Source organism: Cavia porcellus, unplaced genomic scaffold (assembly GCF_034190915.1).
Source record: "Cavia porcellus strain 051 isolate PalLab524CR breed Dunkin Hartley unplaced genomic scaffold, mCavPor4.1 scaffold_20, whole genome shotgun sequence".
NCBI classification, from domain to species: domain Eukaryota; kingdom Metazoa; phylum Chordata; class Mammalia; order Rodentia; family Caviidae; genus Cavia; species Cavia porcellus.
Window position 1 is genome coordinate 35,172,101 of NW_026947503.1, and position 24,621 is coordinate 35,196,721.

Sequence of the window (24,621 nt, forward strand, 5' to 3'; positions counted from 1 at the left end):
ATCCCAGGGCCCTTTTGGGAAATTTCAAGGTCAGTTCTCAATATCAGGATTTTATTCAAGAGCTGGGTCATAGCTCAGTGGTAGAGTGCTTGCCTAGTATATGAAAGGCCTTGAGTTTGATGCCTAACATAGCAAAAAGCGTGTGTGTGTGTGTTTGTGTTTGTGTGTGTGTGTGTGTGTGTGTGTATTCAAGATTTGAAATAGGCAATTGTCTGACTTGTACAAGGATTCTAGAGCAAACTAGTAAGTTTATGGCTATATTGTCTCAGATTTTTTTTTATAAGTTTATGTTGATTCATAGTACAGTTCTCAATGTAGCTAAAAGAATGTGTTTATTAACAGAGACAGATGGTTGGTAGATAGATATCCCCTCTATATTATATAAAAGTAAGAAGCCAGAAGTATACAGACTTAAATTTGTGGTTAGTGATTAATTTTTCAGTAGTTTGTCTTAGTTGGAAATAGATCTAACTATTTAATGATATCTGTCGCTTCCTTTAATTTAGGATAGATCTAAGATTGCCAAGATTTTGATACATTTTAGTTAGATATTATACACCATAATTATAATTATTATTCAAAAGTTCATAAAATTTTTATTCCTCTTACATGAATTTAATATACTTGATCTTAGCAAATATGCTCAGATTTTGCAAATTTCATAACAGTAACAAAAACTAGCCATCACCTTATTTATATTCCTGCTACTTTTATAATGCATGCACATTAGACAAATATTCAAAAAGATCACAATAAAAAACTAAAAGAAATTAAATATAAATATATGTTTGTATTGCATTTGATGTGGATAACTCAAAAGACATAGCTGGTTTTAAATCAACAATATTACATTATTGTTTGTCAAAAATATACCTAAATGTCATGAACATGAAACATTTAAATTAATTTGTGTATTTCTGAGGGTTTCAGGAATATTTAACTTACGTTAGCACTTACAATAATATGTTTAAGACATTCAGTGGCTGGCTACTAATATCATACATAGTGTTATATTTTTCTTAAATGTACATGCTTATGATAAAGTTTAATTTATAAATTAGGTACAAAAATTGGGCCAGGGATTTAGATCAGCAGCATACGCGCCTGCCTGGCAAGTGGGAGGTCGTGAGTTCGATCCCCAATACCATAAAAATAAATAAATGTTACAGTAAGAGATAACAATAAATTAGAACAATAACAATAATGAACTAGAACAGTTGTAACAATATGCTATAATAAAAGTTGTATAATTGTAGTCTCTCACTCTCAAAATACCTTACTGTATTACACTCACCATCTTGTGTTATATCATCTATTATTAGAAAAATTATCATTAGGTGATAGATGATAGAATAGCCATGTGGTGGAATGAAGTAAGGTGAGTGACACAGGGACTGTGTCAATGTTAGGTAAATACAGACTTTTTCATTGATCCCCAGGATGTTGCTCAGAGTAGTATGATGAAATCTCATTCTGCTGTGCCTAGGATGTGAATCACCCCTTTATCCTGTGTACCCACACAATGTATCCTACCCACCCATTAGTCCCTTAGACACTATTTCTCTTTTCAGACTGAGTATCACTGTATCCTAGTGCTTGTGTTAAAGTAACTCTTAGAATGGCATACAATTTAAAATGTATGGATTGTTTATTTCTGGAATATTTTATTCAATAATTTTGAACTCCAGTTGTTGAGATTGACGGCAAGCTAACAGAAACTGTGGAAAATGAAAACATGGTAGAAAAGAGAGACTATCCTATTTGTATCGCAGCCGATTTGAATGAAATTGTCTTAAAGGGTTTTTACATTGATTTGATAGTATCATCTGGAGGTGGAAGGATATCTCAAATACATAGCATACACAAGCAAACATACAGACACAAATAGAGACCTCACAGCTTTTATTCTAAAATTTGGGCCACAGTTAATGTAACAACAGCCATATAAGACTCACTGGTTTCTATATCATAGTTGGCTCTCATCTTTATTCACTTCCTGTTTTTATTTTATTTGTCTTGGAACAGACGGAACAGATTAGGGTTACATGCAAAGGCTAAAGCTCTTTGCCAATATTCATGGAGGTAGCTTGCAAAGTTTTCTTTTGCTCTGAAATACAATTGCTTTTGGGGCCCCTAAACCCCTTGAGAGTCTCATTGGGGTCAGGAATTTCAAGTTCAAGTAACTACAGGGAGTCGGGGGACTAGAGTGGGAGCAAAGAAGTGAAGGGGTGGACAGGGAGGAGAAAAGGGGCTTGCAGGGGGCCATATGCACGTCTGATGGAGCTGAACAAAAGTTGAAGGAGATAAGAGGAAGAAGCAGAACAGAAGCAGTAGTGAGGGGGACATTTTATAGGAGCCAGTCACTGAAGTTTCAGAGCGTCCTTAGTTAAATCATGCCAACAGGAAAGAAGTGGACAGAGGTAGCACCACTGTTGTAGAGTGTATCCTTAGGAGACTTCTAAGGGAATTTCAGTTACAAGAAGCAAAGAAGTCTAGGATTCTAACCCATGATCTGTCTGTCTAGAACTCTAATCCAGCTTCTAGACCAGAAGGCTCACAAAAGAGCCAGGAATTTCCTGACCCTGGGGTCAGGAAATAAATCATCAGGAAAGAGCCAGGGAGACCTCTATCCAGAAAGATTCTTGCTTAGACAGGTAACGTGTAACCAAAGAAGTCTCACCTGACCACTAAGATTATACTCAGAATCTTATGAAAATGAGTCTAATCATGCCTCTGTGGACTATCTTCAAGAGCACTGGACTAGATCAAGAAGGGATTCACCAGTAAGTTCTCAGTCACTTAGTAAGGAGTGAAGCCAAAGACTTCAAAGGCGTACACTCAGGGTCCTGTGTGACAGTCTGTGGTTCCAGTGATGAATGCCCACATCATGGCACCATAACTGATAGAGTTATTCCTACAGTTATTAAGAGGTTAAGGAAGATGGTTCACACTTGTGCTTGTGTTTGGAGTTGATCCCCATGACAGTGGGGAGGAGAGGCTGGGCTCACTTCAGAATACAATGGGGACAAGCAGGGATTTCTGGGGGAGGGGGAACAAAATTACTAAGAGAAGACATCACAAACAGGATTCTTCCTTAACTGCCTTGACTCTTGCTGAATGCAGACCAGTAGACCCGGGTGAGCAGGGTAGGGGGCATTCTCACTAAACTTATCATTAAAACAGGACCGGGAAGGTTCAAGACAGAGCTCAAAGCCAAGGTCAAATAGAAAAGATTCAGAGGAGCCTGAGTAAAGTTTGGTTAAAGGAAAAGTCTTTGTTGATACCCAGAGAATGTTTGCTGTGCCCAGGAGCTTTGAATAATATAGTTGGGTAATAGGGCCCTCACAGATATACAGGGACTCAGCAAGAACACACCAACTTTTACCACATTTGTCAAAGAGCATAGGAATCAGGGCCAGAGTCTGCAGATGGTGTAGCTGGACCTCAGCTCCCTTGAGACCCTCAAGCCCCAGGGATCTAGTCCTGAGCATGGGAAAATTAGTAGTATGTCTAAATCAAAATTCTTAGTTTTCTGTTTGTAAATATTTAGTTTTAAAAACAGGGTCTGTAGTTGAGCCCTCTCCTACTTTGGAGCTAAGTTCAGCTGACTGCTGAGAGAAGTGGGAGCACTGGGTGGGGAGCTGGAAGCTGGTATTTCATTGCCACATCTCTAATACTGCTCCCAGTGTGACCTTGGGCAAGTCCCCTCAATCCCATTTCCTCATTTTATATGGAAGCTATAATTTCTGGTGCCCTGATCCCCAGGGATAAATTGTGGCAGGAGATGGTTAAGTGGTTGACCTAAGGTGGGAGCTGAGAGATGAATGGCCAGACTCCATCAGAGTTCACTATAGATGCCCAGCTGTTTATCATCTTTCCCCACTAACAGGTCAGCTCCACGCAGGTGGAGACCACAAGCGGTTTCTTACCCCTTTACAGGAAAGCCTGGGCTGATATGAGTGGGATAGATAATACATAGCTCAGAAAGAAAGGGGAGGGGAGAAAAGGAAGGAAGAGAAAGGGGAGGAAGGGAAGGAGGAACAGACTGAGAGAGGGAGGGAGGAGAAATAAAAGGGAGAAAAGGGGGAAGATGCATCCTGTACCTGGAGGTGTAATCTCCTTTCTTGCCACTGTCACACCTTGGCCAGGTGTTGACCAAACCTCCTCCTCCTCTAGGCTTCCAGTGTGTTCCCCTGGTGACAGGCCCCACCCCACCCTCAACCAGGCTTAGTTAAAGCCTCCACCAGGCACCTGCCCCTCCGCCCACCTGGGTGTGATGCAGTCTTGGAGGTAGGAGGGTGAGGCTGTGGCAGCCTGGGGCCTCGGGCTGTGCACCGAGCGCTGGGACCTTGCTTACTCTCCCTGCTTACTATGCAGCAGCCAGGCTCAGAGCCTCTCCCTGCGCCCCAGCCCTGGCAGGGCCCTTTCCCCTGACTTGCCCTGAGAGAACACCCCAGCATCCTGTGCTTGCCCAGCACCTCCCCTCAGAGGCTTCTGAATCCTCAGAGAAGCACTGGCTGGTCCCCAGAGCACCTGAGAAGTGGGAGCAGGCTCTGCAGGTATCTGGTCCTCCCTTCTGGGGCCACAACACCTCCCTCACCATCCAGCTCCCACAGGACAGGGCAGCCAAAGGCCAATCAGCCACAGGACTCAGCTTTTCTGGCTCACAGCCTGTGCTTGAAGAAGTGGAGTTTGAGGGAGTTTGGCAATGACTGGGTCTGCCTCCCTTGGATATAGTGGCAGAAATGTATGCAGCATTGGCAACTAACAGATTTGGAAACTGAATGATCATAAAAAGGGCTGTAAAGCATAGCTCAGATTCAGTTTATGGCTACTCCTCTGTTCTTGATGCTAAATAACAGTGAATTATTATTTCAAATTAGTGTTGAATACACGCCATGAGATCTTACCTATGCACCAGAGCAATACAGTTGAGACAGTGCCTACTGGGGCTAATGACAGAACCATGGGCTTCAGAGTGGAGAAATCTTGGCTAGACTTCCAGCTGGAAGGAGCAGGGGCCAAGAAGGAAGGGCTTGACTGCCCAATCTGAGGGAGTCTCTTTTGGAAATGCCACCATCGTCCTGTTGCTCTGGCTGGCTGAGCTTGCTCTCACTTTCCTCAAAATTTAATTAAACATTTGTTGTACATTTAATAAGTTCAAGGTAGATGTCGGGTGAAGCCTGTGTGAAGTAGTGTGAATACTTCAGAGAGAGGGAGGAAGGGAAAAAGCAGCCTCCTAACACTACTGAGATGCTACGAACATTAGCAGTGGTGAGATTATGGGTGACCCTTTCTCCTTTCCTGCTGCATGACTTTTCTCTAATTTGGAAGAAATTTGCATGCATTTTTAAAGAGTATATGAATCTTTGTGGGGATTTCAGTATTAATTTCAAAGGTCTTCCCTTGGCCACTTACTGGCCCACATTTTAATGTGAGCCTCAGTTTCCTGTCTGAAAAGGGATACACATTCCTTCCAGACCTACTCTCAGGGCTATAGTGAATGCTGATGATAGGGTTAGAAGGTTCCTCAGAAGTGAAAGCCTCTGGGCATCGCAGTTGTCACCATGGCAAGTCCGAGGCCCTCGGACCTGGTACACTGCGGGGAAATGGGTGTTGGGTAGACATCATCTTCTGAGGTAGCAACTGCTGTCTCTGGATGAGCCTCAGTTTCCACACTTGTGCTGTGGAACAGTGGCAGAAGAATGCCACGAGGCATCACTAGCCTTTGTATCACAGCTGTGAGAAGGCTTCAGGGCTCCAAGCTGTAAAGTCAACAGGGCCAACAAACAGAAGCAAAGCCTTCTCCCAGCTGCACCCAGTGCACTGTGGCCAGGATTCTTTTCTTGTTTGTCATAAACATCTGCAATTTCTCAGAGGATGAGAGCTAATTTGTGGAACATCGACATTGGAAAGGCTTTGGTCATCATCTTACTCATGGTTCCCAGGAAGATAAGATGAGGGTAAGGATCTGGAGACACAAGACACACCCCCACCAAGTTCACAGAACATACCTAGAAGTGCACAGTTTGCCAATAGCAAAGCCAAGACTAGACCCAGCCTGTATGCTTCCCAGATCACTGGTTCAGTTGATCAGCATCTATCCCACATGTATCAGCCAGGGCCTGGCATGACACCGTACAAAAGACAAGCAAGGTTCTTACCCCCAGCAAGTTCTATGCTAGACAGAGGGATAGTTAAAGAATAAAATCAATAGAATCAGGCAGTAAAATAAAGTATGCAAGACGCAAGAGTACTTTGATCAAGGGCCTGAGACAGACAACAGGAAGACAAAGTCCCAATTTATTGATGTGGTCTGGAAAGAACTCTCCAAGGAATTGATGTTTCTGTCACACTTGAAGTGAGGAGTGAGCATTTCAGGCCAAAGAATCAAAGCAAGCCAAGTTCCACAGCTAAAATGATAGAGAATGTCATGTGTCTGGCTGAAGAGAATATAGGCCTAGGAGGGAGGCAGTTTTAGAGAGGGAAGCAGGGATTTTGCAGTGCTTTTTGGGTCATGATAAACAGTCTGAAGAGCGCTGCAAGTAGGATGTGACATGATCTGATGCATGTTTTATTTTGTATTTTCAGTGCTAGGGACAGAATCCAGGGCCTCAAACACGCTAGGCAAGCGCTCTACCACTGAGCTACACCCTAGCCCCAGATGAGTGCTTTAGGAGGATTGCTTGGGCAGGCATGTGGCACCAGGGTGAGGAGAAGAAGAGAAGTGGGTCAAGGAGGTGGGTTAGGAGATATCTATAGAAGTCAAAATGAGGGAGGCCTTGGGGCATGGCCTGGGAGTGGTGGTGGAGGTGGCAGGAAGGGGAGATTCTTGATCTATTGTGGAAACTCACTTGCTGATGGGAGGTTTGGCTGGAAGCCCAGTGGGGAGCCAGAAGGAGAGGGAGATAGCAAGAATGGCTTTGTTGAGGCTTGAGCGACACTTGTTCCCAGTGCTAAGTTCTTTCTCTAGCAAGCCTTGCTACAGTGCTTTCCTGAAGTCTGACTTTCACCTCAGCTCCTCCTGGTTAACAGGATTGCCTCATATCTGTAAGAAGTGTTACCCTGTTCAGCAGAAAGAAAAACTGAGGCACACAGTGACAAAGCCAAGGCCGTAGGGTACCAGTAGTATAAAATAGACCAAGAGGCAGGCCTGGACTCCCAGGCGAGCCTCTGAGCATGAGATCCACAAATATCAAGGTACAACGTCTAGTTTTATGATGTATCATGCAGTAGCTGTGAACAAGTTCTAAAAGCTCTCTGAGCCTGTTTCTCATCAGTAAGATGAGAAAATAATGGACTGTGCCTTCCAGTGTTGATGAAGGGGCTAAGTGAGGGTAAATCTCACACACACTGTGTCTACATGTGCCCTGTGCAGCCTGTGTGTCCACATCACAGCAAAAACTAGGCCCTGCCCAGGTTTAAAGTAAAACAGTAGCACGTTTGTTCCCGTGTTTCTGCATGGCCTTATGATCCATGCCTGCAGTGGAAGCTGGAGCTTTCCCCTCACTGGAGCAGAGGGAGTGGGGTTTGAGGCCAGCAGTGGAAGTCAGGGTGCCCATGAACCCAGCCTGCTTCCAAGCACTCTGGCTGACCAGACCTAGGAAGGCAGGGCAGGAGCCAGGGTGGAGGCAAAGGTGGGGCTGTGTGACGAAAGAGCCCAGGAGAAGGGTAAGAGAGAGGGGGCCAAAGGGCCCTCAGAAGGAATGGGGCACAGAAGGAAATGCACAGTCACAGGTCTAGAGTCCCCTGCCCAGAGTTTCTTCTGTGGGAAGCTCCGGAGCCGCCCTGTTCCCGTGTCCACACCGCACCCCTCTCTGAGACAGCTCCTTTATGTTCTTGTTCCCAGGAGGCAGCTGGCACTGAACAAGGGGGCAGTGGGGCAGGGCTCCCACTTTTCCCCCACAGCCATTCCGAAGGGCGTGTCCCAGCAGGGCACACACACAGTGATTAAGAGGGAGGGAAGAGTGACATTCAGTGTCCACTGCAGGACCCAGCGGGTGGGCTGGACAGCAGCCAATTCTCCCCAGGCTCTTGGCAGCAATATGATTGGCCCTGGCACCACCCACTGCTCTACCCAGACACTGCTCCAGAGCAAGGCTGGAGCCTGCAAAGGGGGCCGCCTGGGCAGGCTGGACCTGCATGGCCCCCTCCTTTTGCGCTAGCCCTCCCCCACATTCCCTCTGCCCACATCCCACCCCATCTGGCTTTGAAAAGGTGCTCTAGTTCTTCCTCCCCTCCAAAGCAGGCCCTTCCTCATGCCAGAAGCTGTGTCCATAAACTGACTACCTCATAGACCCCCCCCCCCGATTTTATACACATTGGGAGGACCTTCTCAACCAGGCCAGCTATCCACTTGCCCCATGACTCTACCTCCTGCCTTCCCTCCTCCACCCAACACGCCCATCTGTGCACAGCTGCACAAACTTCTGGGCCTGTGTGGCCTATCTCCTCTTGCAGACCAGTCTTCTTAAACCTGCTTTACCAACTGCTTTGGGCTCCTGTCCACTCTGCAGAAGTTGCACCCCACTCCTTAGTGAAGGGTGCTAAATGCACTTTGTCCCACAGTGCACAGGCCCCCCACAGACACAGCTCTAAGGGTGCTACCCCATTGCACTCACCCCCACTGCAGGTTGTGAGGCAAGCCCCTTATGGCAACAGAACAAACACCTCAGGATTGATACTGACTCTATCCAGGCGTGTGTTGGCACCTTTATCCTGCCTGGGTCAGGGAGTGTAACATGGCGTTATGCTTGATCAGATATTTAATTACTGACTTTGTGGACAAAAGGATTTGTTTTCATTGTTTGGTTTGGGTGTTCCAGGAGTACAGGGGTTTTCATTTTTTTAAAACAATGCAGTCATCTAATTTTGGAGACTATCCACCTACTCTGATGGAAGAGTACAATGTTTCACTTCTTCCCAACACCCAGTTCCTGGTCTAGCATGCTCCCCATTGCTCCCCCAGCCCCCCCAGCCTCGCTCTCCTGACTCTGCTCTCTTAGACCTTCCTACATAGCATAAAGGAGCTGACAAATGCATTCCAGGCTGGTATGAAAATTGCTCCCAAGCCCCATGAGAATTCACAACTTCAGAGGGAGCCACAGAGACCTTTCTAGCCTTCCTGGAGCAGCTTTGCCTACCCCCATGGGGCAGGCTTCCTGCAGGGTGTGCCCAAAGAAGGCGTGAATCACTGACACTGAAATTTCAGGCAGGGGACATCTGTTGGAGGAGATATTTTAGTAAAAATCATCTTTATGGGGCTCTGCAGATCACAAGCCCTCACCTTGGGTCTTTGGGGTACCCGTGTAACTTGGAAAGTATCTTTGGCTTCGGGATGCTTTAAGCCAGGCCTGCCCCTGGAAGAGTGGCAGAGGTCTTGGAAGGCCAAGTATCTCACCATTTCCTGGGCTCATTCTCCCTGGAACACAGGAGAGGTAGCTGGTCAGCCAGAAGGAGTTCTCTTCCTGGCTCCTTGTCCTTGCTGAGGGCAGCCAGCTGTTCAGGAGTTAATGGCAACATCTCTCAGGTAGCCAGACGGTGCCAGCAAGCTGGCTGGCCAGAACCTCCCAGCTGGCAGTTTGCAAAAGAGCTGTGGTGTGTGGTTTGAAGGAGAGGCTAGGGAAGAGGGTGCTGGCCACACCTCTCAATGATTGGTGGCTGACCCACCCCAAATGTGGACAGTTGGAATCTCTGGTTGGGATTTGAGTCAGCCTGTGTGATAAGTGTGTTTGCTGGAGGGGAGAGGTGGCAGTGGGTGTCCCCACCTCAGGGCACATCACCCACCCTGGGCCCCCAGTGTTAGCAAGGAACTGGAGTTCTTTGCTTATTACCTGTCTCCCCTCCTCCTCTTCCTCCTCCTCTCCTTCCTCCTCCTCCTCCTCCTTCCCTTTCCTGTCCTCCTGTTCCTCCTCCTCTTTTATTTCTTTTCCTCTTCCTCCTCCTTTTTTAAAAAATCACTTGAATGGTTGCTGTGCAGTAGTTGATTGGTTAAGTTACCATCACGACCCTTTAAGAAGAAAACATATAATTCTAGTAATTTTATTGGGCTCAGGTTTCAGGCAAATGGAAACAAAATTGCCTCTAAAAATAAAAGACAAACACCGAACTGACTAAAACAATAATAAAAAGCCTCCTTTCCCTTGAGTTCAGTAGCAAGTCATTTTGTGAAATATTAGATAGAAAAAGAGTGGGGGGATGTGGAGAGACCCAGGAGAAAAGAGGAAAGAAAAACAACTTTAACACCCTTGCTTTCATTTCGGCTCTACCCTTCCCAAAGAGCTTAATTTACGTGTTCGACAGGGAAGCAGAAAGCACCAGTGGTGAAATCGGTCCTTGTCCGGAGCTTAACAGTACAGGTGGAGGAAGGGGGCTGTCTGCCAAATACTTCTGGTTGGAGGGAGGGGTGGGAGTGCTCGCTCCAAACCACTCCTGGAATGGCTTAACGCGCCCAGCGCGAATCAATGACAACCTCTCTCGCCGGCTGCGGCAGGCTCCCCGAGCAGCGCTGCTGCGTGGATTCCCAGCCCGGGACCCTGGCGGCGCTCAAGACACGGCCCGGGCACCAGTGCGGCGACCCGAGAGCGGCCAGGTGAGTCTGCAACGACCTCAGCTGAATTCAGGGCCCCGGGAACCCCTGGCCGCGGCATGGGGAGGCCGCTGGGAGGAAGCCATTCTCGCTCCGTGCGCGGGGGACCCACAGGCTAGGTGGCGCCTTGGGGACCACTGAGCAGCGCCGGCGAGCTCTGGCTGGCTGGAGCTGTGGCGTCCAAGACGTTCCAAGCCTGCTCCTGGCTGGAGCCGCGGCGTGAGCGCGGGGCGCACATCCTGGCAGAAGGCAACCTGGAAGAGAGCAGAGAACCTGGAACTCTGCGGTGACACTCGCCGCTTGTTGCTTTCCTGGCGCCCACGTCGGCAAGCTCTTTCTGAGCCAGGGGTAGCGTGAGGCAGTTGCAGATATACATTGTTAGGACCAAAGGTGGGCGCTCCCAAGCGTGGAAAACTTGGGGAAAGCAAAAGCCGTGGCAACTTGGCAGAAGTCTCGGTCTAGAGACCAGAGACGTGTGCAGAAATTAAAGGGGGATTGGCAGAAGTAGCTGGGCGCTCTGCAGGGCTGAACTGAGCTGGAGGGGGACCTGAGGGTGCAGAGGGACTTGCCCCGCGGGCTAGTCAAGCTGGGGCCTCGCAGCTCTAAGGCAGCCGTTGCGAGTAGTGCATAGGCGCCAAGCCCGCACGCCCCCACCCCTGATAGTGTCTGGCGGGTCTGCGTCACCCTGTCCAGTGGTCCGTGTTCTGGGATGCGGGCGCAGCAGCTGTGGGACTGGCCTGGAAAGGACACTGGAAAGAGTTACTGGGCAGCCCTGCGCCGACCCTTGCGGGTAATGTTGGTGCCCAGTATGAGTGTCTGGATGCCCCATGCTGAGGGCTCCCGGGGGGGGGGTGGGGGTGGGGGGGGTATTTGGTTCAGATCCTTCCCTGGGCTGTCCGGGAGAGGCTGTGCCTGCTGTTGGATGGGCAGGGGCTGGCTGCCCTCTGGTACCTGGCTCTGGGAAGAACAACCTTGCTTCAGCTGCCAGTGGGTGGCAGGTCACTTTCAATCTCTCTAAATGTGGAATTATAAAAATTTAAAGGAAATGATTGAAGCATCTAGGCAGTTTCTCCAGGTTAGAGAGATTTTTGGAATTGGAAGTGATAAGGTGGAGTGGGGTGGGGTTCCGCACCACTCTTCCCTCTGTCTCTTCTTCCAGGCTTAGAAAGGCCTTGGGAAGCTCTTCCGGGTGAATTCTCAGGAAAAGAAGCAGCCCCAGTGCTGTTGTCATGTCTCCTTAAGAGCCCACCTTAAACTAAACAGGAACAAAAACCACTCTTCTCCAAAAAAGCTATGCCCTTCTTCATGGTCATTGGGGGCAGATGCGGTGTTCTTGTAGTGCTTAGCACTATTTCCTAAGCTCTCCCAAAATGCAGGGGCAAACACACCATCCTCATCCACCTAACTGGAACCCCAGAGAGCAAGGTACATGCCCCAAAGTTCCAGAGTAGGCAGCAGAGGAGTCCAAGGTGCCTTGCACAGAATTGCTAGGCCCAAAGGCCAACCGTGTCCTGTGGCCTCCAGTGTAGGAGACAGCATTTGATAAAAATAAATATATTCCCCACTAAGCCCTGCTAGAAAATGCACACAGGGCTAGAGCAGGATCCACTCCACACCCAGGGGCATTGGCAGAGAGGCGCAAAGAGCACAGCTCCTCAGGGAGCAGATACAGGCCCCAGAAGGTTCTGGGAGAGTTCCTTTGGGGTGTGAGAAGGGGCATTTGACAGCTAGAAGTTCAAGAAAGGCTTCAAAAGGAGGTGACACTGGAACAAGGACTTGAAGGAGGAAGACCTAGAGAACAAAGACCTGGAAGCTGCTTAGCATGAGGCTAGTCCTGCTAAGTGAGTGCTGGGAACCAGAGAGGAGATAGAGGCAGAAAAAGAGGGGGTGTCGGAGATTAAATCCTGTGCACCATACATGATTTCCTCTAACCCACCAACTGACAGATACAAATCATTAGCTGTACTTTGCAGATGAAGAAAGTGGGGCTCAGAAGGATTAAGTAAACTGTCCAGGTAGTGACAGAGACAGAATTCAAAGCTATCCATTAGACTCCACATCTTTCTAGAACATTGCACTGTAATTGGAAAAATGAGACCCACTTTGGTATAATTATAATACAACACAAAATAGTATGTAAGTGTTGTACATAGTATTAACTTTTTTGAACCTTAGTTTCCTTCCACTCAATCACTCCCTCAGTTATTCAGCATGATTGTATTGCCTACTGTGCATTTCCAGCAGTCATACTAAGTGCTGGGTATCCATCAGGGAGTGAAATCAGAGCCGATTCTTGGCCTCTGTCAATAGGAGAAGTAATGGAAATGTACATGCCCACCAGGATTGAGTGGACAGAGAGTAAGGCAGTGCATGGGAAGGTGCCACAGAAGCTTTGCCACAGAAGTAGTAGCTTGTGGTCTGGGTGAAGAGGAGGATGGAGCTGTCTTCATGCTACAGTTACAATGACTTGTCCCTGCCTCAAGGGGACACTGTGGAGAATACACAGCATAATCAGCCCCTGCCCCAAAAGCTAGGAAGTAGTTTAAGCCCATGCTGTTTTGATGATTCTTTTTTACAAGCTTTAGATGACAAAAGACACATGCAATCTCTAAGAGCATGGCTTTTCTCTGGAGCAGTGCTAGCTGGGCTAAGAACTGCCCTCTAGACATACCAACTATGTCCCTCTGTCGCTAGAAGCTTCTCATACTTGAGAGGCTCTTTCATGGCTCCAAGCTTGGAGAGAGCTTGTTCTTGGTCACAGATTTGTTAAGAAAGCTAGGACTGGGACCCAGAGGAGCTCGCACTGATCAGCCAGGGCAATTTCAGACCTCAAATAAGAGACAATTTATTCTCTTTTATGTTTATTGTCCGCTCTTTTAGTGTTTATTCTCCACTTCCATTGCCATTTCCTGAGACTTGAATCCCACTCTCTTTTAGCTAACTGATATGCCTGTCTGAATAGAATGGTGTCAGGTGGATGTTTGAGAAAGAGCAGCCATAAATATTCTGGGATGTCTGGCCTGTTAACTCTCCTTTCATCTCAAATGGTATAATAGGTCACTAACATTAACGGTCACTTCTGTAAGGACTGTGAACAGGTAAATCTTCCTTGAAGTTCTTGTCTGGCTGGATGGTGCTCTGGGAGCTTCCTTCTCCAAAGATGATACCAGCTCTTACCAGGAGAATATGTTTTCATTCTTTCTCTTTTTTTAATAGATTAAAAAGTTCTTGGATTTGAGGTCACAGAATTGCGTTGCATTCCATTTTGATGTCATGCTGCCAGAATAAAGGCATTTTTCCCTTAATACTCCTGATGATCAGCTTAAGGGTGGCAAGCACCCTGCTGGCAACCCTGCGTTTACAGCAGTTACACAGGTGTATAATTGCACCAGGGTGTTTGTTTGTGTAGCTCGTGCCCAGCCGTGCAGCCCTTTAGGTTAGGCCAGGGAGAGGGCTGTTCAGTTTATTTTCCTTTGGCTAGGAACTGCAGAGATGAATAGAAGGAGGGGAATCAGGTTGAGAAATTGTTGCCAAGGGCAATTTGGAGTCTCCTTCATATTAGTCAGAGATCGTGCTTTTCCTTTCTGATGCTACCCGCCTTGTAGCAACTTCCACGAAGAGTTTTCCCCCACCTCCTCCCTATCTTTTGTGATGTATTTGTGTACTCATTGGTTTTTGTTTTGATTGTTAACTTGCTAGACTTCTTATGACTAAGCAAAAAGAAAAAAGAAAAAAGAAAAAATAGCTTGGGGGAATGGCGCGATGAAAGAGGTCCCTGGTAGCACACATTCTGCCTGTCATGGCTTAATAAATTTGAATACTGATCAACCCGAGGTATCATGATGGAGTGAGATGAGTAACTCCTTTGAAGGGAGAGTTCATCTTCAGTAGATGGCATTCAAAACTGAACCATAATTTCACTTACCCTCTGCACATCTCAGCCTTGTGTTTAGATAAAGAGTGCTTGCTGTCTTCTGTTGGGCTCACGCTTGCTCCATTTGCAAGACCCCTCCATTTGCACCGTGCTTGGAGGGGATCTTCCAGAAGGGTCTCTTTCCATCCCACCTGTCCTGCACACCTCTGTCCTCCATGCAAGAGGCCAGCTGGTGAGAAAGACCCTTCCGCCAAGGGGTAAGAGCTGCTCCCTGGGCACAATGTGGTACCTATGAGCAGTGGAACAGGAAAGCTTGCCTGGCCACAGCCTGCCTACCTAGGGCAGGAGCCTGGGGTGGGTTATAATCCATTATTCAATAAAAGAGTCCATCCATGGAACAAATTGAGTGGAGCAACTTCAAGACTCCAGACCTGAAAAATTGCTTAATAAGATGGTACATGATCTCCATCACTTTTTCGAATTAGTTACAAAGCAGATGCAGATGTACATGTGACCCTTCTAAATGATATCGTGTAACTACACTTGGCCTTTAGGAATATCTGTGTTGCCTACACATGTGTGTCTAAACACACCCCCAGGGCTCTTGCTTTTTATTTTTTTAGTTGTGGATTTTAACTGATGCTTCCATTCACTTGTTCCTGCAGATAACAAATTGGCCCTTTGGTCTTTGTGGAGCTACCAGTAAAAAGTGAAAAAGTTCCTAATTTCTCTTGATACCTACCTTCCTTAAGCCCTAGAGAAGTCTAATATGGGCTGCCTTAGTATACAGAAATGAAATAACAGGAGTTTCCTTAAGGACTGTTTTATTTTAGTTTTTTAATAGCAGTTTTATTTAGGTGTTATTCACATACATACAGTTCACTGCTTTAAAGTGTACAGTTCAGTGGCTTTTAGTATATTTGCAGGATTTTGCAACAATCACACAATCAATTCTAGAGTCCTTTCACTGCACCAAAAACAAACTGTGCACCCATTAGCAGTTACTGCACATTTCACCCCAACCATCGGTTCCAGGTCAGCAGTAATCCACTTTCTAACTCTGTGGACTTTCCTCTTCTGGATATTTCATACAAAAAGAATGGTATAATGTGTGGCTTTTGGGGATAGACTTCTTTCAATTAGCATAATGCTTTCAAGTGTCATCCACTCCGTAGCATGCATCAGCACTGCATTTTTTTCAACTGCTAAATACTATTCCTTGTATGGATAAATTACATTTTGCTTATCCATTAACCCCTTGGTGGATATTTGGGTTGTATCCACATTTGCCTCTTGTAAACAGTGCTGCTTTGAATGTTCGTGTGCAAGTTTTTGTGTGGGCATAGATTTCATTTCTTTTGGGTATATAGCAGGAATGGAACTGCTGAGTCAGACAAAGCTGTTTAATTTTGGGGGTCAGTAAAAGGCTGTTTTTCACAGTGGCTATACCATTGTACTCCTACCAGCCAGGCATGAGGGCTCTGGTTTCTCCTCTACATAAGGGATTATATGCTTAAAGGTAGTGGTACCAAGGACCATTTTGGAGTCGGCTCAATCACATATACCATAGCTGTTGTGAGATCCACACAAACCTCTGAAACATTCCAAAACCTGGGTGTTTTCTCTGAGCTCTCTGCTGAGCTTTCCTTCCAAGTTTCTACAGGACAATTGCTTTGTGTGAAGTGCTCTGATTTACACTGGTGTTTCAGAGCTGCAGTGAAATAATTTTATCTCATTTTCAAGGAGTATACTGGGGTGACGCTTTGAACAGTTAATTTTGAGCCAAATAGTGGTGAGGGGTTGTATCTAGTTTGAAAATTACCAGAGATGACAAGAACTTACCCATTTTGTGAACATGCTGAAATTCTGATCATTAGGTGTTCTGATCCAAACCTCAGCATCAGAATGGGATTTCCAGTAGCTTCTAGGGACTCAGAAGACAATGTGACCTATGTAACCCAGGGGAAGTCTGAATGGGGCTCTCCTACCAATGGGCTCTTCACCTTCAAAACAGTGCTTGGTCCAGCAGTTTCCAAATCTAACCACATAATCACCTGTGAAGTCTTTTTAAAGATGACAGGTGCCAGGGAACTGCCCAGGAAGGACTGAAGGAGAACCTAAAGGGCAGTGGCCAGGTGTTTAACAGATTGTGATGAACTCTAAGAACACAAGGTAACCTCTCAGTGCCTCAATTTTCTTACTTGAAATGATTAGGCCAACATTCTCCAAAGTGTCTTACAAAACTGACTCAAGCAGAACTGTTCTGGGTGGATCTGGTTTTGCCCAAAATTTAATTTGCAGAAAAAAGTTTCTGCTGCTGAAAACAATTCAAAGAGCTCTAGAATAGATGACTTCTGAATTTAGCTTTGACAGTTCTGAGTGTCACATCCTTAGAGGACAATTATCCCCACTTCTTAGAGAAGGATTTAGCAGGAGTCAGATACATGGCACTTACGTGGTAGATGTCACCCTATTTGAAGGAGAAAAACCAGACAGTCTCCCTTTGCTACCCTTGCTGGCTTTATGCACATCTGTGATGTGACAAAATTTGACTTTGTGCCACTACTCTCTCATCCCATGTTCCCCACCCACTTCCCTTGTGGTTCTCAGAACTTTCCCTGTCTTTTCTGTAGCACCCAGAGTATCATACATTCAGTCCTTCATCCAACCAACATTTTTAAACACCTCTGATAAATAACAAATTAACTAAAGCTCTATTTCTGTCCTCAAATAATGCACCAGCACATTTTAAACAGAGAAGCAGCAGCCTGAGGCTAATCCCCCAGAGGTGCAATTTCAGGGCTCCTTGATTTGGCTGAAGGAGGACCTTGGAGAGACCTGAATCCATAGGCGTAAGTGAGGTGCAAGCTCTGCTCCACAGCCTCCCGTGGGGCCCTTGGCCCTCAGCAGGCTGCTAGGAAAGTGCTTCTGTCATCCTTGGTCTTCAGCCTAAGATATGCTCTCCTTCTCAACTCCTACCTGTGAGGGAGGAGGGGAAGGGAGACTGGGTTATTAGGAGATTTGAACTCCAGCTCCAGACTTTGGCTCCCACCCCATAACCCTGACTGGACAATTCACAGGCCAGCTGTGCTCTGAAGACTGAAATAATCAGTGTTTATTAAAGCTGTTGGAGGGAGGGCTGGCAGGGGAGGAGGGAAGGAAGGGTCGCATTTCTGCCTTCCAATAAGAGAGGCCAGGTGAGGAAACTTGAGGCCAGCCTGGATACCAGGAGCCCTCTCCCTCCCTTCCTGGCCTTGCACACACTGATGACATTAGAGCTGCTGGTTTGGGGGTGTTTTGAGAAGTTTTTCTTTTTTTAATAAATGAAAGAAGGGCCTTGAAGGTTCATTTGAATAGGGATTAATATCTGTGCAGGCTAGACCTGAAGAGAAGGAGAAATTCTAGAAGGATGGAAGTTGCAATAAAAGGAAATGGATTTGATCTGCCTCCAAGTGACAAGGGGCCTCTCAGTTGGCAGCTTCAAAAGGAACATGTTTGGGGCAGTTTTCCGGGCACTGCTATATCTTCCTTTGGATTTTTGGTGATGTGGATGTCTGTATGTGTTTGTCTTCATTGTATACCTAATCTCTGGGGTTCTAACCAAGTGAGGAGGGTACTGGCAACTTACAAACCATCCTGAGTGTCTTTGGCCCCTATCTTTTCATTGTTCCTCTTTGGCATTTTTTTTTTTTTTGTCTTTTTCATTTTTATCGGTACCGGGGATCGAACTCACGACCGCCTGCCTGCAAGACAGGTGCTTATGCCACTGAGCTAAATTCCCAGCCCCCTCTTTGGCATTTTTGTGGAGGGCAGTGATGCAGATATTTATAATAAACTGTTTTTTCTCTGCATTTCTTCCACTGTTCACTCCTCTGCACCCTACTGAGACCTCCCTGCCTGACACCACTCTGTGATCCAGGGTCATCTCATTAAACCTTGTTATGCCTCCCAGTCTCTCACTTCTCCCATCGTTCTTATGCTCCATCCTGGTTTTAGGAAAAAGCCAACTCTTTATACCAGTTCTCACACAGAGTGAAAGGCTACTGCCTCATCCACTCACAGTGGGTCTGAGCTCGAAAGAGTAGAGTTGCTGATGTGCGACTCAGGTGACAGAACTTGGGCAGGAAGATATGGAAGCTGCTTGTGAGACCTGTGAATGGGCTCCCCTGCAGGTGGCTGAGTTGACAGGAGGGAGGGGGACCCAAGTAAGGGCACTGGGAGAAGACAGTCATTTGGTGTACATGGTGGAGACACTGGAAATGGGAAGACCAGCTGGACTGAAAGACCAGAGACTGGTATTTAGGCTGTGAAAGTGGCCCCCTTCCTCATTGATATAGGCTTCCTCAAGGTAAAACTGGGTTTGATCCCAAGCAAGTTGGAGGATAAATGGAGTTTATGGCTACTCCAGATGACCAGGCCTTGGGGAGGGCCCTTGGAGTGGCCTCTGGCTGGCCCTGGTGTACAAGCAGCTATGAGTTTGCAAATCCAATGCCTCCTTCTCCCTCACCTCACTTCCATGCTGGGGCCAGCCTCCTAATGTGTTGACTGCTCCTTTGCTCCCACTCCCGCAGTGCACCCTCTGAGTGAACGTGGCCTCCACCTCTTGGAAGTGTTTCCAATAACACAGAGGTAGGCTCTGCAGACACAGGGAGAAGATGGGGCAGAGTGTTGGTCAACCCCACAGTACACACTGGGATCAAAGTCAGAGGGGGCATCTGGTGTGAGGAGCTAAGAAGACAGATGGGGCCCTGGAAGGGATAAATGTGGGCCCAAAGGTCCTTCCCCACTGCCAGTGGGGCCATCACAGGCCGGGCCTGAGGAGTAAGGACAGAGCAACATCTATTTGCCAAGCCTTTGCAAGTCCGTAGAATACACAACATAGGTCTCAGTTCTGCCTTCTGAAGGACCATCATGTGATCAGCTAGGTTAAGACCAGAGTATGAAAAGAAAGCAAGGGTCTATGGGGTCAACACAGGAAAGAGTGCTGTTCAGGGATAGCGCAGCTGGATGAGGTAGGTACTGGCTGAGGGCTCTAGGAGTTCATGGGATAATGCTCTGAGCTGGTACCAATGATGATCAATGGCCATACGGTACAGTCTCTTGACACATAGGATCTGTGGTCAGGACCTGGTTCCAGCCTCATTTGTCATTTGCAAGCGCTCTGACCTTAGTCTAGTTATTAAACCTCTTTGTGCTAAGATTTCTCATTTGCAAAATGTAGAGGAAGCCTATAAGGTTCAGAAGCAGACATGAGTGCTTGGCCTGTAGCACATGCTTATAAGTGGTGACCTTCACCCCTGGACAGGACCTGTGTTAATCCACGTTCACCTTCCTTTACTCCCCTTGCCCTTGAACTTTCAGTATTCTCTCTCCCCATCCTTCTTTCCTCCTCTTTCCCATCTCTTTCTTGGTCCTTTGATTGCACCTTCTTTTTTCCCTGCCCTAAGGCAACATGTAGTCGCTCTGACGTATGCCCAGGTGGAGAGGGGAATTCCCCTTATCTGTTTCCTGGATCTGGCAAGGGTTAGATCCTTCTCACAAATCTTCTGCCCAGGAGCAGCTCTGAGAAGAGTAAGAGAAGGATGAGTAATTCCGGATTCTGTGCAGAGCTCTGTCTTTCTCCCTTTCTCCCATCATGAAACCCAGGACAATAGAAATGCCTCCTGCAACTCACATAACAAACCAGGATTGGTCACAGTGGCCCACTCCAAACAAGTGTCCCTAGGTGACATGAGGCTAATGAGGGTGTCCATTTAGACAAATCTTCCCTGAAGGCTTGAACTATCAAATTTTTGAAATGTGCTGATTTTGGAAAGCAAAATAAAAAGGTTGAGCCCAGCATCTGTTTCAGATGATCGGATTCAGGAGGCACTAGAGGTCACACTGTCCAGGGCTAGATTCTGAGTGCTGTCCTGCTGTGGATAGGGAGGAAGAAAACTCTGCTGTATTCATTTCCCAGGGTGAGAGGGGTTAAAGGTAGAGTTATTCTGGTCTGTTTAATCAGGAACTCCTAGGCTCTGTCTGTGGCAAAATTCTGGTCTATTCTTAAATTAAGTGTTTTCACCAGTGACAGTGAGGAATTACTTTATAACAATCTTTCAAGGTAATTATTACCAGAGACTAAATCAGAAAAGGTAATAATATGGCAGAAAATCAGCATGAGTGGTAATAAAGAAAATAGAAAACACCAGTATATGAACTTTTGAAATGATATCCTTTGAAGAGCTCCAGTGTTGTAAACATGACATATGGCCAAGAGTAGTCCTGGCCAAATGTGCACACTTCCAGAAGTCTAATTGCAGGTGCCCCTGTGTTCTCATAGTGGCCCTGCTACTGGCATACTAGTTCCTCCTCTTGTGGCAGGGCTCTTCCAGGGTCCCTAACCCAAAGAGCCTTAGGGGAAGAGTTACACGATGCCACATATTCCTTAAATACATAGCTGGTACTCCCATGTGGTCCCCATCACTCCAGAAAGACAGCTGTTGAACAGTGGCTTCTGGGACTACATGAGCAGAGCTGCTGCTGTAGATCACCTTGTCCACTGGGGCCATCTAATGAGAGCAAGGCAGACAGCATTAAGGTGTCAGAAGCCCTTCTCATCTGAGAATTCACACTTTGGGGACAGTGGAACATGGGGGTTGGCTGTCATATCCAGCCATTGCACTGTTCAGTCAGGATCTCCATCATCCTTCCTCAGCCTCCTGAGATCTAGAAACAGGACTAGAAGAATCTCAAAACAAGTGGCCTTTCAATAGTGGCTCACAGGATGGCACAGAGGATATTCAGGGGTCCCTATCCAGGTAGCAGAGAAGGGGCTCAAGGGTACAAGCACAGGCATGTGAGACAGGCATGGGAGATGTGGCTTTCAGGATTGGGGCTGCCCTTTTCCTGGAGATACTGTCCAGGCCGTGAATTTGTATCCATTCAGGAGCAAGATCCCTTTCCTGGTTTTTCCACCTAATGCAGAGGATGTTACTAGGTACAGATCCACTAAGAACTAGGTTCCAGTCTCAACTCATTCACTTCCCGGATTAGTCATTGTGGACTTCTTGGGAGCTCCAAACCTCGGGTTATTGATCTGTACAGTGGGATAATCCTGGCTGCCCTCTGAGCTGATGGGAGGATTAAAAAGAAAAATCATGCAATACGTCCAAAACAAAGGGCCAACATTTTGAAAATATTTTTAACTCAAGAGCTCCCATGCAGCACTTCTCTGGGCCACAATTCCTCCTTTCCTTCTCATGGCAGTGGTTTTTTTTGCCACGAGTGACAAAAGTTAAAGACACAGTTGAGCAACTGCTCCCTCTGTCTTAGATGTTCTCCTGTTGTCCCTGTACTGGCTACTGCTGCTCCAGAGGAGACAGGGAGGGGACGACGGCAAGGGTCCTTCTTCAAACTAATGTTAAAAATCTTCTTGCCTACTCCCTACCAAATCTTTGTTGCCCACTCATCCTGCCTTACTCTTGGGGATACTGGAGCCCCAAAGACAGCACTTAACAGATACAAAACTGAAAATGTCAACTAGTATTCCAGGAAGATTGCTGGTCTGAGCCATCTGAGAGTGAGTGCCCAGCCTTAATCCCAAGGTCCTGGACGGTCCAGCCACCATCCACAAATCCTATGTGATCCTCACGTAGACCAGGACTACAGAGCTGGACTGCAAATTCACTCACCCCTCACCCAGCTGGCTTCTCCATAGCGTGATGTACTTAATCAATAACATGATAAAGGATAATTCAATTGTGACAGCATCTGAAAAAAGATAATTAGCAATGGAATGTACAGTTCTCAAGGTACTTGGTTACATTTTGTTTAGCTCTGAGTACAATAGTGCAGACTGTTCTAGCATGTGTCATTGGTTTTGGGAGGAGGTGTATGTGCCACTGCCCACTGACATGTTCTCTTAGGGAACCCATTCCCATTTCTTTTACTCAAACTTAGCCACAGATTGCACCTAGGACAGACTGTAGGCTTTGCTTGACCTTTTTTTTTTGTATCAACCCAAGAATTTGAGATTTCTGGGGGATTTCTGCCCCAAAGTAAGTGATGCCAATTAAAGGGGCTGTGAATGTTTGCGAGTTGGGGAATGGTAGCCAGCCTGTGATCCCCAGGTCATAGGGTTAACCTGACAACTGAAATGATTCTTTGCAGACAGCTTTGTCTTAATTGGCATTTTTCCTTGCTGGATGAACCCTGTGGGGAAGAAACCATCTCACTATCCCCAGGCTACATCACCTCCTGTCCATCAGCAACCACAGAGCTGAACATTGTACATACTGTGCACAAGAAGCAACTCTTCATATTAATAAAAGTGACTGTGATATACTTATGGCTGTCATATAAGTTCATTAATGAAAGTGTTCATAAACATTCCTAAAGAAAGCTATATTTTCAGGACCTGACTTCCAGCATTTACCTCTACATCCACCATGCTGAAAATGTGCCGAAAGTCTTAACCAAAGAGTTAACCCTGAGTGTTGTTGGCTGAATTGTTTTCCAGAATTCCTTATTTCTCAATGCTGGGTTCTCTGGACTGCTGACTAGAAGCAGCTGAGTGCACATATTAGAGGGATCAATTCCCACTCACAGTGGAGGGCAAAGGTGACAAGCAGAAGGTGCTGGGGGAGAAGCTGTAATGATGACAGTCCCACAGCACCATCAGCCCCATGGGGAACTCTGGAACCGAAATGGCCCCCTCAGATTTGTCCCAGTGGAACCACATGTTCAGACCTTTATAAAACCTCTGATACCGTCTGCAGTCATTGAATGCAGGCAGTCCTTGGAAGTGTGTCACTTTGATCCAGGTGGCATTCTGCAAGTGAGGACAACCCCTTGCAGCTAATCTGAGCTGAGGACTGGCCACTGACTTTGTTCCTAGCACCCAAGGCCACCCCTGGGTGGCTCATCTCTGAGGGCTCAGGGGGCTGAATATAGTTATCTTTCCCATTAGTTTGCAAACTTCCTGTAGGCAGAAAGTATGTATTATATATACTGCTTTCTCTATCCCTCTTTCAGTCCCCAGCATGGGGCTGAGCACTTGGTAGGTGATCACAAAGCAGTGCTCAGGTGGAGCCATTGAGTGGGTGTCAGGCTTGCTTGCTGTCAGTTGCCTGGGGATAGATCACCCAGGAATCCACAGCTGCCAAGGAGATGCTACAGCTCAGGGGGATCAACCCTTCCAGACAGAGCCCCAATACAACCCCTCAGACAGAACCATGGGGCTCCCGCGTAGATCCAAACCCCTTCTGCAAGGAGTCAGGATACAAGAGGGACGACTCCAGCCTCCTTAGGGTGGGGCTTAGAGAGCAAACAGAATGAAAGCTGCTCCCACCCCCTTTAGTCACTCATGCTCTCATTCCTTCATGGATTCACTGAGCTCCAGCAGTGATGCTGGCATAGGGCTGCAGAGCACAGGTCTGGGCAGCTCTTCTTTCCCAGGGGGTGGCCATATGCACAGCTGGACAGGAATCCCAGAACAACTCCCCTAACTCTGCCGCCACCAACAACCCAGGGGAATTTTGTTCATGTCCATTTGATCTTTTTTTCACAAACCTCCTATCACTTGACACATCCCCCAACTCCACCCCTTGTTCTTTTCTACCCAGTGCAGACATCTCACAGAGTGTGTTATACCGTATTAAGTTAGCCTGGTCTTTGTGATCCCAGCTTCTCAGCTGCTCTGGGGCTTCTCAGTTGAGTTGGCTGTCACCATGATTTTAATGGCACCACTGACTGAGAGACCTCTGACTCAAGGAGCTTGTGCATGAGCAGGAGAGAAGATCCAGTTTCTACCCTCTGCCTCTGACTTTAATGTCACCATGCTCCAGCATTTGTGTGCTTTTAAAGATAAAACAAGCACTCCATCTTCATAATCAAGCAGAAAATGTTAGTCATGACCTGTGTATCCCTAAATAGGACAATGGTGATATCAGCAGTTTCTTGGTTTTGTATTGTTGGACCATTGGAATGATAAACTGACACTGCACAATGACTTGAGATGGTCTATGGAGAAACAGACAGGAAATCACATTGTCAGTGGCACTTCGCTGCACCTGGGCCACTGCTGGTATGGCTGCCAGTGCAAGTAGGACTCAATTTCCACAGCAATGTCAAGAGCCAGATCAGATAACTCCAGCTCAGTTTGCCCAGCTGCAGGAAG

At 46.9% G+C, this 24,621-nt stretch overlaps 1 protein-coding gene and 1 long non-coding RNA gene across 6 annotated transcripts in view; one reads left to right on the forward strand and one right to left on the reverse strand.

Moving 5' to 3' along the window:
- Window positions 1-9,776, reverse strand: part of LOC134471782 (uncharacterized) — a 40,987-nt gene extending 31,211 nt beyond the window's left edge. Inside the window, exon 1 of the long non-coding RNA XR_010041435.1 lies at window positions 9,401-9,776. This is a non-coding gene — a long non-coding RNA (uncharacterized LOC134471782). The remainder of the gene's footprint in view (window positions 1-9,400) is intronic.
- Zbtb7c (zinc finger and BTB domain containing 7C) overlaps window positions 1-24,621 on the forward strand; it is a 319,556-nt gene that overhangs the window by 221,059 nt on the left and 73,876 nt on the right. Inside the window, exon 1 of one of the 5 annotated variants that reach the window (XM_063231713.1) lies at window positions 9,791-10,591. The exons of the other annotated variants lie outside the window; for them this stretch is intronic. Within the exon in view, the coding sequence (XP_063087783.1) occupies window positions 10,464-10,591 (128 nt within the window). The 5' untranslated portion in view covers window positions 9,791-10,463. Of the gene's footprint in view, window positions 1-9,790; window positions 10,592-24,621 lie in introns of those variants that run through there. 5 annotated transcript variants of the gene reach the window in all.